This window comes from Maylandia zebra, linkage group LG22 (assembly GCF_041146795.1).
Source record: "Maylandia zebra isolate NMK-2024a linkage group LG22, Mzebra_GT3a, whole genome shotgun sequence".
NCBI classification, from domain to species: domain Eukaryota; kingdom Metazoa; phylum Chordata; class Actinopteri; order Cichliformes; family Cichlidae; genus Maylandia; species Maylandia zebra.
In genome coordinates, this window is record NC_135187.1 from 27,831,688 (window position 1) to 27,846,854 (window position 15,167).

A 15,167-nucleotide genomic window follows, 5' to 3' on the forward strand; every position below is an offset into this window, starting at 1 on the left:
GTTTGTGGCACATTAGTATATGTGAGGGGGCAAACTCCTCAAGATGGGTGGTGACCATGGTGGCCATTTAGAAGTCGGCCATCTTGGATACAACTTTTGTTTTTTCAATAGGAAGAGGGCCATGTGACACATCAAACTTATTGGTAATGTCACAAGAAAAACAATGGTGTGCTTGGTTTCAACGTAACTTTATTCTTTCATGAGTTATTTACAAGTTACCAAACATTTCCATGTTATTACGGTGTATTAGAGCTGGGCGATATGAGATTTTTTCATATCACGATATGTTTTTTTCATTTCAGGCGATAACGATATCTATCACGATATAAGCCAAATAACTATATTTGTAAGATTTAAATGTGCCGTTGCTCACAAGTAAAATGTGAAATAATCAGCAGCTTGTTTTTATTTAAATATTTATTTCCCATAATAAGTTCAACAGGGTAGATGTACTTAAGGAACATGAGACTTTTTCAGATAAATAAAGGCAAATATTGCAAACTACACAAAAGGCAGCCACTAAAGCGTTTAAGTTTCAAAATAGAACGAACAAACAAAACAGACTAAATTGTCAATTCCACTTAGAAACAAAATATTAATTCTAAAAATAAATCTTAGTTTGTTTTACAGAAGAACAGACAAAACTGACTAACTTTTGTCAATATCAAATAAACTGAGAACTAAAAGGAAATTCTCAATCTCTCCTTGTTGTATAGCTGAGCTTTTCAAACAGTTTTAACAGTTACTTTAGTCTGACAAAAGCCGAATGACGAATTAGCGCTTCCAGTCAGAGACTGAGGCTACGTCCACACGTACACGGGTATTTTTGAAAACTGAGATTTTCCGTTTTCGTTTTAAAAAATAATCCCGTCCACACATAAAGGCAGAAATGAAGGAAAACGCTGCTATGAACATGCCAAAGCAGCAGGTGGCGCTAGATTCCTAACCGTGCAGAAATGTTGGCCAATCAGAAGTCTAGAAGCCTCGGTAGGAAAAAGTAAACAAAGCTGGGGTATAGAAGCAGAACCGAGTCGTATGTGTGGAGGGACAGTAACTGTGTGTATATGTAAGCATTTAAACACTGCAGAGAGTAGAATTAACAGTAACAGTATTGCAGAAATTCATTTCACCGAAACAATAACGTGGCGCACAGTGTGACGCATGCACCAGTTTATTGTATTTCCAGACTTTCTTTCGGCACAATTTACAGTGCACGCTACTCTGTTTTTTGTCAGACTTGAAATAGCCGAAATACCTTCACACTACGGAACTTCTATGGCTCTTCCGTTCGACAATCTCTCCGGCATTGGAACCATCATCTGTTTTCTCTTTGGTCACGCTCGGTTGATTTTTCTAGTCGGCACACTCATTTCCTCCATTACCCGCTGGCTGCTTCCCAAACAAACACACGTGCGGCTTGGCACTTGTGCGGTACGTAACAAGTCACGCGACGTGACGCTGCGGCTGTGATTGGTTCGGCTCTGCGCTACTTAATTTGGATTGGCTGACCTTTTTTTTTTTTTTTTTTTAAGAGGACAAGAGCGGCGAGGTCTATCGCGATAGCTTAATTTCTCTATCGAGTAAAAGTTATATCGCGATACATATCGTTATCGTTCTATCGCCCAGCTCTACGGTGTATCCATATAAATGGCCCACCCTGTAGTTTTCTGTACCAAAAGAAACACAATCACCACCCAACATATAAGTGAGATACTGTAATGAAACACTTTCCCCCTAAAAACATGAAGCTTGTGATTTGATTCTGTTGTCCCATTCAGTGGAGCAGCACAGATCACTTCACTGCGGTTTCAGTGTTGTTTGCTCTTTTTTGTGGTTGGATTTTTTGTGTGTTTTTTATGACATAATTTGATTTGGTCTATTTGCTCAGGATGGAAAAACAACAGGGAAAAGTTAAGTACAGAGACGGAGAGCTACATGTCGTGTGTCACAGCCTTGATGCTGCCGGCTTTTGTTTCGTCCCTTTTAGAAACGATCCTCTCTGACATGAACCGTGCTGATATCATCCTGTCTGTCCTCACGGTCACCTGTGCTCAGTGTGCTCATTTTCCACGTGTGAGGACACGGGTTTATTATGGTACTGACTTCACTGCAGTGAATATATTATTTGATTTTATAACCATTGTGTTAGGCTTTTGAGAAAATGATAAAAATGATAAGCTCACACCAAATGAAATAATCCTGAAACATAACATTTATTTGTCCTCGACACACTTTTCCTCCACTGCTGACTTACCTTCTTTATTTTCCTCCCCTATCTGCTCCATCTGTCCCCACCAGAGATGGGCAGTAACGCGTTACTTGTAACGCGTTACTGTAATCTGATTACTTTTTTCAAGTAACGAGTAAAGTAAGGGATTACTATTGCAAAAACGGTAATTAGATTACCGTTACTTTCCCGTAGGAACGCTGCGTTACTGCGTTACTAAAACCGTGATTTTTTGTGAGAATGTCTCACAACAGTGACGTAAGCGAGTGCGCCGTTAGTGACAACAGCTGTGTGCAGATCAACAGTGGATCACATATCGATTGTGGGAGAGAGTATGAGCGTGCAGCGTTTAAAGCGTGGAAGTACTGACCTTACTTTGAATTTGATTCCATAAAAAGTGACAAAAACATTAGCGTCCATCGTGCATGGGAAGAAAACTTCTTTTTACAGCGAAAAAACCCCTAAACTTCCAAGCAAGCACCGAGTGCGCTACGACGTAATGGGAAACTCACAGAGAAAGTCGCGGATTCTTCAACTGACCGCGGCACACCTGCACCAGGGTAAACCTCCGCCTGCCCTACTCCTGCTTTACAGGTGAAAATAGAGCGACAGGACCGCTAGTCTTTGATTTTATTTATTTTCTGCTGTGTTTTACTTGCATCTATTTGAAAGAGTGAGTGTAAACACAAAAAATATTTTATGTGCTGGAATGTGCAGAAAATAGCTTTAAATGTTAAACTAATTTCTTCCAGTCAGAGAATGTTGCATATAATTAAAATTTTGCTTGATGCATAAAGTTAAAAGATTAAAACTAATAAAACAAGTTTAAAAAAAAGAGACTTTTCCATTTGATTACATTTTGTATGATGGATTATGCAGAAAAAGTAGAACTGGGCTGAAAGATCTATCACTTTATCACCTCTTCAGGTTGTAAATCGTGTTTTTAAAAAGTAACTAAGTAACTAAGTAACTAATTACTTTTGAAAATAAGTAATCAGTAAAGTAACGGGATCACTTTTTGGGGAAGTAATCAGTAATTAGTTACTGATTACTTTTTTCAAGTAACTTGACCAACACTGGTCCCCACACCTCTGTGCTGACACATACACACCTGTCTCTGCTTTACAGAGGTGGAGCTTCCTCCAGATTTCATCTTCCTGTCAGCAAACCTGGAAAATATCATGTAGTCACTCGCCTGCAAACCTGTGTCACAGTTACTTATGGCAGGGGCTGAAAGATTTTTTCCACCCATTCAGTGGAAGTGTTGCTCCAGTTCCAGTGCGTTGTTTATTCTTTGTGTTAGCACGTTGTGTGGATTTTTCTGTTGTGCTAACTACCTGTGGAGATATCTGTGGAGGAAACTGGACTTGGACTAGCTCTCTGGGGAAAAAGCCCCACAAACACTATCGGTACATTTTCAATCTGAACTTTGTTATAAGACTGCTCAACTTTGATCTCAGCATCCTGTGTCTGAGTCCAGATCCTGGTACAAACAGGAGTTTGCAGGGTTTCTGCAATAGATGAAGACCTGGCAGTCTGTCTCAGGTATTATATTATTATTATTGTACAACATAAAAAGTTTGTCTCATCATTTTTAACTCCTTATTTAGGGGCATTTGTAGCTTGAAAAAAAGATTCAGGAAACTTTTGAACTATAGAGCAAACCAGACCAGCTGGAAATGGCTGAACATTTAGAATTATGGAAGTTTAATTTGGAATGCAAAGCTTCAGAGAGGTGAGTGTTTTAGCAAACTGGTGCAATATTAAATTACATGGATTGAATGATAACCTCCTTTCTTCCCAAACATGGCTCCTGCACGGCAAAGATAAGATTTTGTGGTAATGAAGCTAACAAAATGCTGTGCGGTTACAATCATGTTTTGTTTGTTTGTTTTTTAATGTACTGACTGGCAAAAGCATCATGCACTCGACTGAACGACTCTATCTGAAGGGTCTCCTTCCAAGTTAATCGCATTCCCTCTCTCCCACCGAGCAGTCCAGTCTGATCACATACTGCCGGTACATCTTTCTAAACATGAAGGACAGAATCCATTCTATAGGTAATAAGAGGGAAAAATACCCGAGGGTCTCTGCATGACGTGCTTTTACAGTTCACCGCGTGGGCGGCCAGGATGCGGTCAAGCTTGAGATGTGTGTAACAGTGGACCTGCAGTGTACGCACGGTGGCGTGTGCGTGGGTTGCAGACAGCTAATGTGGCAGGCGTCTGTGTATCGAGGGTCAGCGTTTGCTGCGCACAGAGGTATCGATGCTGTGCGGCGGTACGGTGTGCCATGTGCTCGCTTTCCTGACAGCTCTCCGTGATCCTTTCAGGCGCACATCAGCCGCGGCACACGCAAACCAACCGCTGCCTACATCTGTATCTACACCCAACAACCCACATCCTCATACTCTTTGTTCTTATATATGTTGACACAAAAAGTCTGAATGAAACACACACCTGCTCGTCGCGTCTTAATCTCACTCTCAATTGAGATTAAGACAGAACAACTGTTTATCTTAATCTCAGCCGAATTCTCACGTAGGCTACTAAAAATCCACCCTGTGCACGGTACAGGGTACAGCTCACTCCTGCTTTGTCCTGCTGTCGTTTGGGTGCTATTTATTATTCTGAGTCTGACGCGTAAAACACTCAAATGTTCACTTTTGGTTGAATTCCAGTGCATCTGCAGACACTGTGGAAAACAGTCTCTGTGTCTCCAGCCGAGCAGGAATGACAAAGGGAAACGTGGATTACTCAGAACTTCCTTACATGTTTTTCCTGCTGTTGTTGCGACTGTGAAGGACCATGCAGGAATGTGAACATGTTTTCTAGGATCAGAGTTGGCGGGAGTGCAGGTGGAGCCTAAGTGAGAAAGACGAGTGGAGGAGTGGCCACGGGGTATAAGTAGATGTTGGCTGGGGTTTGGAGCATAAAGCACCTGCTGCTGCTCTTCAGCCTCTAAACACAGGACCTGTGCGCACACATCTGGGTCTGCAACTTTACTCACACTCAATGAGAATGATGGCTTCTTTCACATGCAAGATACTGACTTTGTTCATCATCTGTGTGGCTCTGCAAGAAGGTGAGAAACTGTTTCTTCAATTTTCTTTTAAAATATTATGGCAACTTTTGTAGATCTGATGGCAAAGTACAATAAATGAATTACAACAGCTCTTCACTCACTATATTATCAGTTTATTCTAGAATTGAGGGATATGTAAATGACATGTTAGGAGTTAAGTTTTGAAGTTGACTAAAATAAGAAAAAGAGTCTTTGACCCTCTTTGAGTTAGTCACCAGAGAAAGTGTAAATACAGTGCTGTGTTTGCTGTTAATCAAAGCAGACTTTCCTTTAATAAGCAACCACTCCTTTGACTCAAGTGTAATCGCTTCCTAACCACTGCACTTCTAGAGAACATGTGGGATTGTTTGACTTTGACATGATGTATAATAATGATAAACATGCCCTAATAACAATCACCACTGCATTTTTTTTTACCTTGTTGGAGTGTGTTTTGTCTATATTTACATGTGATAATCACTAACCACAATGCAAGATTTGGTTGGAGGATTTAAAAAAAAAAACATATTTGTGTTTTGCTAGGTTGTGGACTCCCCTTATCAGAGCAGCCTGCTCAGGCTCCACATCTGCACCATATCAGGACCAAGCGCTGCTCCTGTAACAACTGGGACGATAAAGAATGCATCTACTTCTGCCACCTTGATATCATCTGGGTAAACACACCAAGGTGAGGCTGCAGAATACTTCAGTGAGCTACATTTGTTAGCATCACAAACCCTTACCCCAACCCAAGGGGAAGAACTCAGGTGTGCTTTTTAACCTAATCCAAGATGCCTTCATTAAATGATATCATTTTTCATTTACAGTAAACTCCTTCCTTACGGCCTGGGTAGTTCCCTGTCTCGCCGTCGCCGGTCAACAGACCGTTGTGAATGCCTCAGTGCAGCCGATAAAACCTGCCACGGTTTCTGCCATAAAAGGTGAAAACTCCTTCCTTTCTAGCTTTTCTTCCTCCTTCTACCTACACCTGAAGCAAAGCTGGCATTTCCCCTCACGTACCCTCATTTGCCTCCTAGATTGTATCAAAGTAGCTTATGTGTCTCCTTTCAGTCTGTATCAGATCTTTGTGATGAGCCTGAAAATATGTCGATGGGGAGGGTGAGTCACAGAGAAATGATAGTGGCAGTGCAATATGAGGGTAGCAGTCGTAGCAATAAGAAAGGCCCGCATACCTGCTGAAGGCCTTGAAAGAAATCACAAAGGTTTATTAGCAGGGCTGCTATTTTTGGAAAGTTTACATTTCTGCTTTTGTGCAAGGGAATGATTGACGTCCTTTGAGTTGTTTTGGCCATGTAAGCGCCAGTATGAATTTGTCACCTCTGCTAGATGTTATCCGCAGAGGTATTTTGTAAGCCGCACCCTGCATTCTTAAGGCATCTGAAATATATTGGTTTTAAATCCCAGGGAAGAGCAAGGATAATCCTGAACTAACTGTGCTTCAAATACTATATAACTTCCCAGTTTGTAAAGTTCCAATTTCCTTCCTTGTTTTAATGTCGATTGTCCATCTTTCCACAGCTCAGAGGATCTCAGGACTCATGTCGCAGAGCCCCTTGTTGAATCTGGAAGCATGAAAAGCAACAAATTACTGGTGTCTTTAAGGTAAATGAAGACTTAATTCAAGGATCAAGTTGTAAAGTTGGGTTTCTCCATTTCTGAGATACATGAAACATGTCTAACCTGGTTTCTTTGGTTTTTCCCACAGAGATATTATCAAGACTAACACAGCAAAGGCTAAAGAAGTTTCATCTGTTCTGGAGTCAGCAAATTAAAGAGTAGAACAGGGAGGTAGAGCGCTGAAGGAAAAGCAGGAGCTGGTCAGCCTGCAAGGACGACAAACTCCTGCCTTCAATTCAAGCACACAGCTTTCAAAATGTGTCATGGAAAGGTGGAAGAACGGAAGACAGAACGAACAGTGGACCAAGCATTTGATCAACAGTGCAGCAAAGACTGGCAGCTCCCCAAGACAGTCCTGCAGCAAGAACCGGAGCTGCTGGGTGGAGGAGGAAAGTCATTGCTCATAGACTAGAAGACAGTGACGTGAAGAAAGCTTACGATTACCAACTTTCGACCAGGAATTTGATTGTGAATGTCTGTATGAACAATTTGAAATCTACAACTCGCCTACAGAAGAACATGGGATAGTTATTCCACAGTCATATCAGCTCCATGTTTAGTTTTTCAGATGGCACTGAAATTATTTTTTTTTTGTGTAGTTCTTTGATTTGGTTCAATATTCCTCTGTATCAGAGCTGGAATCTGCTGTCCTGCTTAGGGCATAGCTTTTTTTTAAATGATTAGGGAGTACTTGAAAATGGCAGCTTCTTCACTTTCAGCGCACATTGCCGCTGTGAAATGAAGGTCATATCTTTGGGATTTATCTAAGAAACAATTAGCTTTATACGAGGTCCATTGTCAGCTCCTCCGCACACACATATGCAGTACACATTGTGTTTGCATAACAGCAGCAGCACAGCAGATCTATTGTCTTGGCTCAAGTATTTACTGCATAGGTCCTATTTAATCTTTTGATTGAAGATAAGCCAGGAGATTTCAATGATGTGCAGCTTGCCAAAAAAAAAAAAAAAAAAAAATGCAGCCATTGTTTTTCTCCTGTGACAAATGTTCCCCCAACTTATCTGCAATTAGCAAGCAAGAAACTACAACTCTTAAGTCAATGCACTTGCAAACATTGCGCTAACACCTCTGGTCTCTATTCTTTTCTGTGCAATAAAGCCATTCACTCTATCTGCTCGGTCTGAATCCACAGGAAGTGGCGGACGCGTGGAGCCTCAGAAAGCATTTATCCTCAAATATCTCACTGCTGTTTATGGTGAAAAGTTGACCAGCTTTAGGTTTCATGCTGATATGAAAATGATAGCAATAATTCTGAATAGAAAACTTTATTTATTTTCTAATTTATTCAAGGATGTATTTATATTTCTATGATGTGCTGAATTTTGTATGAGAAAATAAAACTGCATCAAAGTATTTTTATGAAGAATCTTGCTTCATTTTTATGTCTTTCCTGATCAACTTTCAACTGTAAATAACCCGTTTCAAACTAAAACCCAGTTGTCTGTGGAGTTTGGCCTCTCTCTCTCTTACACAAGCATGAAAACATTGCGATGTTGAAAATATCCTCACAAGTTCATGTTTGGTTCATGATCAGTTTTGCTTTTAGCAGCTCTGGGAAGAAAAATGGTCATGAACCAGTTCCATGAACATTAAGTAGGTACTCACTGTTCTGTTTACTTAAAATAATCCCGTTGTTTATGTCAGTTTAGTCACATAAAGGTGATGTGCAGGGTTTGGTTGTTCTAAATCAGATGACTGAAGACTTAAAAGGATGAGATAGTTGTTTAAGCTTTTCAGAGATTGGATGTTTTTTTAAGGCCTAATGTTGTCATGGGCTCCTGCAGACAGAGTGCAGTGAGTAAATGTGCTGATTAAAGACCTGCAAACTTAACCAGTTACACCATATAGACAAAAGTACTGAGTCACCTACATATTGCACCTAAAGGAGCTGCTTTAAACCCATTTGATGAAGCTCCCAGTGCACAGTTTTTGTGCTGATGTGAATGAAAGAAGAGATTTGGACTGTACCATGTAAAGTTGATGGTGGAAAATGTAGGAGGGAAGACATATCCTAAACTGTCGTGTTGTTGTCACGGTCAGGCTGGCAGACCGTGGGGATATGGGGGAATGAGGACCCAAAACGCATGGTTCTGCGATGCAAACAGTGCACTTTATTTACAGTGAAGGCTGTAAACACAATAACTCCCCGTTGCCCCCCTGAATCCTGTGTGCTTGTGCTCCCCGCTGTTGTGTTCTCGCACACCCTGTGCGTGCTGCCGTTCTGGTCCACTCTTCCACCTGGGGGGAAAACCACAAAAACAACCATCAATACCAACCCCGGCGGGCATACACAAACTGCACCATCGTACGCTGACACACACTAACTTGGGTAGACAACTCAATGATCCCACACCGGTGGGAGCTTCAACACTCTCCTAAGTAGCTCCCCCGACAAGCCCTGATCACCAACAGGTGTGTGGCAGGAACTTCAGGTGTGGCCACACCCATCAGGCCTGCATGTGGCTGTTCTCCATCCTCCAGCCACACATGTACACACCCACACCCTGCCTATACATATAATGAGTGGAACACAGACTAACAAAGCATTGTGCAGAAAGACACACACATCACCAAAATTCAGATACAACAGATACAACTGAATTCAGAAAGTTATTTTCAACGACTAATTCTTTCATAAATGTTTTTAAAAGCAGACTGATTTTGTACCTGTGGCAGTGGGACTGAAAACAGCCATTGCCACTGGTGTAGAACTTCCACAAGAGTTTTTCCCCCAATACATTTGTCTACCTATTCTAGTAAATTCAGATATAACAATATAAGGCTGATGATTGAGTCCTATAATCTTCGGTGTTAATGGAAAATATAAACAAATTTCATAGATTTTCAGCTGGTTAACAGCTTCCCCCTTCTCACCTGGACGAGTGGGTGACCCACATGCCAAACGCATGTCCTTCCCCCAACTCTCTCCCTGTTTTACTGTCCACTCCTTTCACTGTTCTGTCAAATAAAACGTTTGAAAATGCCCACAGCTTCACCCGAGGAACAGAAGAGAAGTTTCCAGCACAACTTCATCTACTCCCAAGGACAGAGAAAACTCTGGAGAGGAGAAAATTATAGCAAAACTGGTTTGGTTGAAAAACAGAAGATGCAGAAGATAATTGGTGAGGTGCAGAGGTGCTCGCAGGTGGATTATGTTGCAGCACCCTTGAAAAAAGCTTGACAAGCTGCTTTCAGTCTCCTGACTTCAGGTGTCAATCTGAATATTTTTACCACACAGTTTGCAACTTGACATTCTAGTTATGGTGTTTCCTGTATACTGGTTATATACTGGTTATATTTTACCAGATCCACTTCCAGCCATTAGATAACAAACTATAAATGGACTTGTACTGCTTAGATAGAACTTTTTTATTCTGACTGAGCACTCAAAGTGCTTTTTACTGCAAGCCTCATTCACCCAGCCACACACATTCGTACAGCTCTTTTTCTTTTCTCAGCATGGTTGCATTGGGGTTCAGTTATTTAGTTCAAGGACATACTGACTGTTGGAGTTTAGCATTGAACCCTGACTTCCTCCTGTTTACTTCGGGAGCCACAGCCTCCCAAACTGTGTGTGCTTGTTTAGTTCTAATCTGGTTTCATTGATGAAATTGTTTTTTTAAAAAGTCAGTGCATTTGTAGGTGTACATAGTTAGAAATCCAGTTTTTGATACTGTCAGCATAACTTTTAAGGTAGGCCACTGTTTCATGCTTGTCCCACTTCTGTTCTGAAGACCCCTCAGAGGGGACATATCGCCCTGACGACTTAGCAAAGGTATTTCAGCCCAAATCCACAATCAGGAGTGGACAACTTCCAGAGGGCTACAACAATGATATACACAGTTTGCCCCATCATAGCAACTGTACAGTGACTGATAGGTTGTTTTTTCTTTATCAGGGTATGGCTGCTTTGTCTGACAGGTGGCCAAAATGCTATTTATGGGGAATAGCTTTTTCACACGAAAACGTTTGATGTTTGTCATTTGTGACATGGACCAACAGCTTCACGGTATGCGGCGTCTGTGTGAATTCAGTAGATAAACTAATACATCCCCCTGATAGCTATTTAGGAAGCAACAGATTTCAGTGAAGTGACATATGTACTAATCAGTTAGGAACCATGGTTAGATTCTGGGGCCTTCATCCTATTTTTTATGCTTTGGCACCAAGTTACTTACTCACTGGTCTGTATAAAGTCATGTTGCAACTCTTGATTGGTCTATAAAAAGTCAGTGTGAACATTAACCAAAGCAGAACCACAGACCAGATCAACTAGCCCACACAAGTGAAACCCACATTTCACCTAGTGTGTCAACAATACTCAAGGGTGTAGCCACATTTTCATCTTCCTTCTAGTTTGGCAGCAACCACTATGATGTGCAGGTGCAAATATTTTGTGGATGACACAGAAAGTCATATAGTCACATTTCCAGTGATCTAAATTTTTATTATTTGTCCAGGTAACCTTATTTTGTTCTTATAGTTTTCATAAATTAAATGTTTCCTTAACGATGGAAAAGACTGAGTGTTGAAAAGGTCGGTATAAAACATAAAAATGACTGGGAGAGAAACCTGACTTTAGTATTTTGAATTTGAGAAAAGCGCCTTTCTGAAAGTAGGGAGTGAAGCTCTTTGTAGAACCCACCCATATGTTTAAAGCTTCAGTAGCTGACAGCAGACCCTAAACCTATCCCAGCCTTCACTTCACTTGATGTGTCTAGCTGCGACTGTGCTTAACAATTAACCACAAAGCAGGCCCGCAGTCAGCCTGATGAGGGCCAGAGCAAAATAAATAGAAGCATGTGGTTACAGCACACAGGATTTCTTTTGTCCACAGCGCAATGTGTGGTGGTTATCTCGCTGTGGTAGGGAATCTGTGCTCCCGTTGCGCCATAAACTGATGTTTTGTTAAGATAAACTACTCCCCGAGAGAGACGTGAGCTCAGAAATTGTTTATTAAAGAGGATGCTCGTGACTTTATGTTCTGTATTATCTGCAGGACGTCCTGAGATACAGGTCAAGTGTTTAAGCAATGACACGGTAACAATAGGTGAGGAACTGGCTCTGTTCAGAATCAATCACACAATAACGTGATGTGGTTTTTCTTGTTTCCGTACCGTGCAACAAAACGGCATCACGTCCGTGGTTGTGTAGGAGCGGAAGAATCTCAAGACTGGAAAACAAACAAGGCCATTAAGTATTAATATGAACCTGTGCCTCAATTTCTACTTATTTTCTGACGTCACCGAGAACTCATAGACCCCCCCGGTGTGCTACAAAGTGTTAATAGCTGACTAAGAGTGCGGAATGAAAACAGGAAGCTTTTTCTGCATTCTTCACAAATTCCTTTAACACAAGAGCGAACCAGGAGAGGAAAAGAAACAAAGGAAAACAGCAGCACGCTTGTTGTTTGTCTAGGGAACTGATATGGGCTGGATGTGGGGATTGAGATTGTAACCTTAATCACTCTGTTGCCATAACACTAAATGCTTTGCTTTGTTTTATTCAATGCAGCCTGTTTTTTTTTTTTGTTATTGTTTTTTTGTTGCTTGATCCAACATGCTGGCTGATGGTAAATTATGATTGTGTGACTCAGGTCCCAGGTCTTGTTATTGCATACACACTTATCAAATTAGCACTTAGCAGTTAAATACAGTCGTTTGGGGAGTGTAAACAAGTTTCAGAAATCACTAGATGATGCTTCATTCTAACATATCTATACATTAACTCATTCCAGCACTTTAGCATTGCAAAAGTCAGGGGCGTAATTTCCAGGTAGGTTAGGGGGCTATGACCCCCCCCCCCCCCCCCCCCCAATAATCAGACCCAGCCAATATACCCCCCCCCCCCCCCCCCCCCCCCCCCCAATAAAATGATGAATTATCTTGCATAAGTAGGCTGTTGATTTTCTTTACTCATTTCAGGTATTACCAGCAAAATGCGTGTTTAATCATCTGGGAATTTACCCAGATTTATTTATTTATTTAGACACAGATCTTGACAATGTTCAGCACAAAGTTACGCCGATGGCAAAAGTGATAATAATGGCTGAATAAAGATGCACTGTAATTTAGCTTTCAGATAATGCTAACATGCTGATGTTCAGTCAACATGTCTACTGTGTTTAACTTTTTGTCTCCTGGATAACTGGTTAAGAGAGAGGTAAGGAGGGAGGATAGATGGATGGAGTCCAACTTTGCCAGCTTTGCAACGTAAGTGATAAGAATCTGAACTGATAATGGTTCTGGATAAAAACTTACTGGAAAACAACCTTATGGTTCTGTGGAACCCCAAGAGTTTCATCCTCTGTGGATCATAAATATCTGTACACCAGTTTATCCACAAGGTGCTGAGATATTATATGAAAGATAAGTGGTAGATCGACCAACTGACATTCATTATCTATGGAGCCCTGCTGTTATGTAACTAGATAACAAAGGCAATGATGAATAAAATGTTAAATATTATTTAAACCTCAGCATAACTGTTTTAATTGTCGTTCAATATAACCAAGTTCAAATGTAGCAAAAGTGCAAAAAGGATGAACTTGAAGATCTTTGCTAATAATTAATGTTCCCTAAAATATGTGCCAAACAAAAAACTGTGCAATTCTTTAGCGAAATTGTAAAAATGTGATAATAACACATTGACTAGAAATAATGTTGCAGCAAACAGTGAAGCAAATGATAATAATAATACATTCTAAAAATGCATCATGTCATTACCTGTACACTAAAACTCTTTGCAACATTGACTTCTTTTTTGTGTTCTCACATGTTGCACAGTTTCAGTCCAAACGGCCTTTGATTACAGTAAAAGCCTGCGCTGGTACATTCCTCCTCTTCCTGGGTTTGTTTGCAGGGACCCGAGCAGCCTGAGGGACAGACTGGGGACAGTCTGGCCTATCTGCACCACTGGTCCAAACCGGCCTGCTGGTACCAAAACATGAAAACAGCCGGGACCAGCAGAAAGGAAGCAGGTTTGCTCAAGGAGGGGAGAAGAAGTTTCGCAGCATACATAGGCAACTTTCCATTAGCTCACAGTAAAGAGGATAAACAGTTACACGGCTGTTTTGAATAGCAGGCATTCCTGGATACTTCCTCGCGAGGTTCTAAGGTTAGCCTCACTGAGCAGAAACAGTATAATTACTCAAAGACAAAAAGTGTTTAATCGTATACAGTATAGTGGCCAATGTTTCCTTTGGGAAATGAGCTGTCAGTAATTTTTCTTCCAGTAATGGCTCCAGACCTCCAGACATTCCTCCATCTGCTGCATCACAGACGGGAGGCATCTTTATTTCTTATTACAACCATCATGGCATGTCTGTACCGGGTGCCATTCTTAGAATGATCTAGATTGTCATCGTATCTTCTTCTGTGTCTGAATACACGTACGCCGTATCTGGTGTACGTGTACGGGGGATCTGTGTGTCACATTGCAACAGTATAAACAATCTGTGCAGTTCTGTAAACAGCCACTGTCCCCTGTGAGACGCCATCTGAATGAAATCTTAATTTGGTATTGAGACACCTGACAATGTCCATATACTATCTCAGCAGGCATATTTACAGGTGAATACGTGATGGAGAGGAGCAGAGCGGTGCCACCGAGTGCACATGAGATATGGTAACGTGCACGTGCAATAGGAAGGGCGGGCAAGCTTAAAAAGTATAGAAAGATGATAGGAGGAGGTGTGTATGCTATCTAGAGTCACAGCTGTGTTTTGGAAGACTGTGTACCAGCATGTAGACAGGCGTGTTCTACTGAATGGGTCTCTGTGTCATGCTTAATTAGGCGAGAAGCTTTGTGATGCTTAACTGTAGCCATACAGAAAACAGTCAAAACATAAACTACATTGGTTTACTAAATCCCAGAAAGCTGCTATAAAAATTTTTGTAACTCAGTGTTTCATCATTTCATCAAAATTGTCTTTTTCAGTCTAAGTTGGCTTGAGGTTCCCCAACCTTACAATAACACAGTGCATCATGATCAGTACAAGCCCCCTCCTCAGTTCTTAAATCATCATTTTCTTTTTATTTAAATGAGTCCCTCGGCTTTCCACTTACACCACTATTCCAATTCTCTGTAAATATTACACACAGCTAAATGTAGATTGTTATTCATGTACATTTGGATATCAGCACCCTATGTAGGGTGACCAACTGTCCTCTTTTTTTGCACTTGTTGACTTGTAAAAGCCTATATGACATTTTTTATT

The 15,167-nt window shown here is 41.0% G+C and overlaps 1 protein-coding gene across 1 annotated transcript; it reads left to right on the forward strand.

The window, feature by feature from the left end:
- Positions 1–5,141: 5,141 nt before the first annotated feature.
- edn2 (endothelin 2) lies at positions 5,142–8,302 on the forward strand. Its single transcript, XM_004564389.3, has 5 exons — positions 5,142–5,311; positions 5,834–5,978; positions 6,118–6,231; positions 6,830–6,913; positions 7,017–8,302. Exons 1-5 carry the CDS (start codon positions 5,242–5,244, stop codon positions 7,081–7,083), a joined length of 480 nt encoding a protein of 159 aa, XP_004564446.1. The 5' UTR covers positions 5,142–5,241; the 3' UTR covers positions 7,084–8,302.
- The last annotated feature ends 6,865 nt before the right edge of the window (positions 8,303–15,167 follow it).

Coding starts and splice junctions, on each gene's coding strand:
- edn2 (XM_004564389.3), top strand. CDS start 5,242: ATGAGAATGATGGCTTCTTTCACATGCAAGATACTGACTTTGTTCATC. Junction 5,312..5,833: donor CTGTGTGGCTCTGCAAGAAG/GTGAGAAACTGT, acceptor GTGTTTTGCTAG/GTTGTGGACTCCCCTTATCA. Junction 6,914..7,016: donor AAATTACTGGTGTCTTTAAG/GTAAATGAAGAC, acceptor TTTTTCCCACAG/AGATATTATCAAGACTAACA.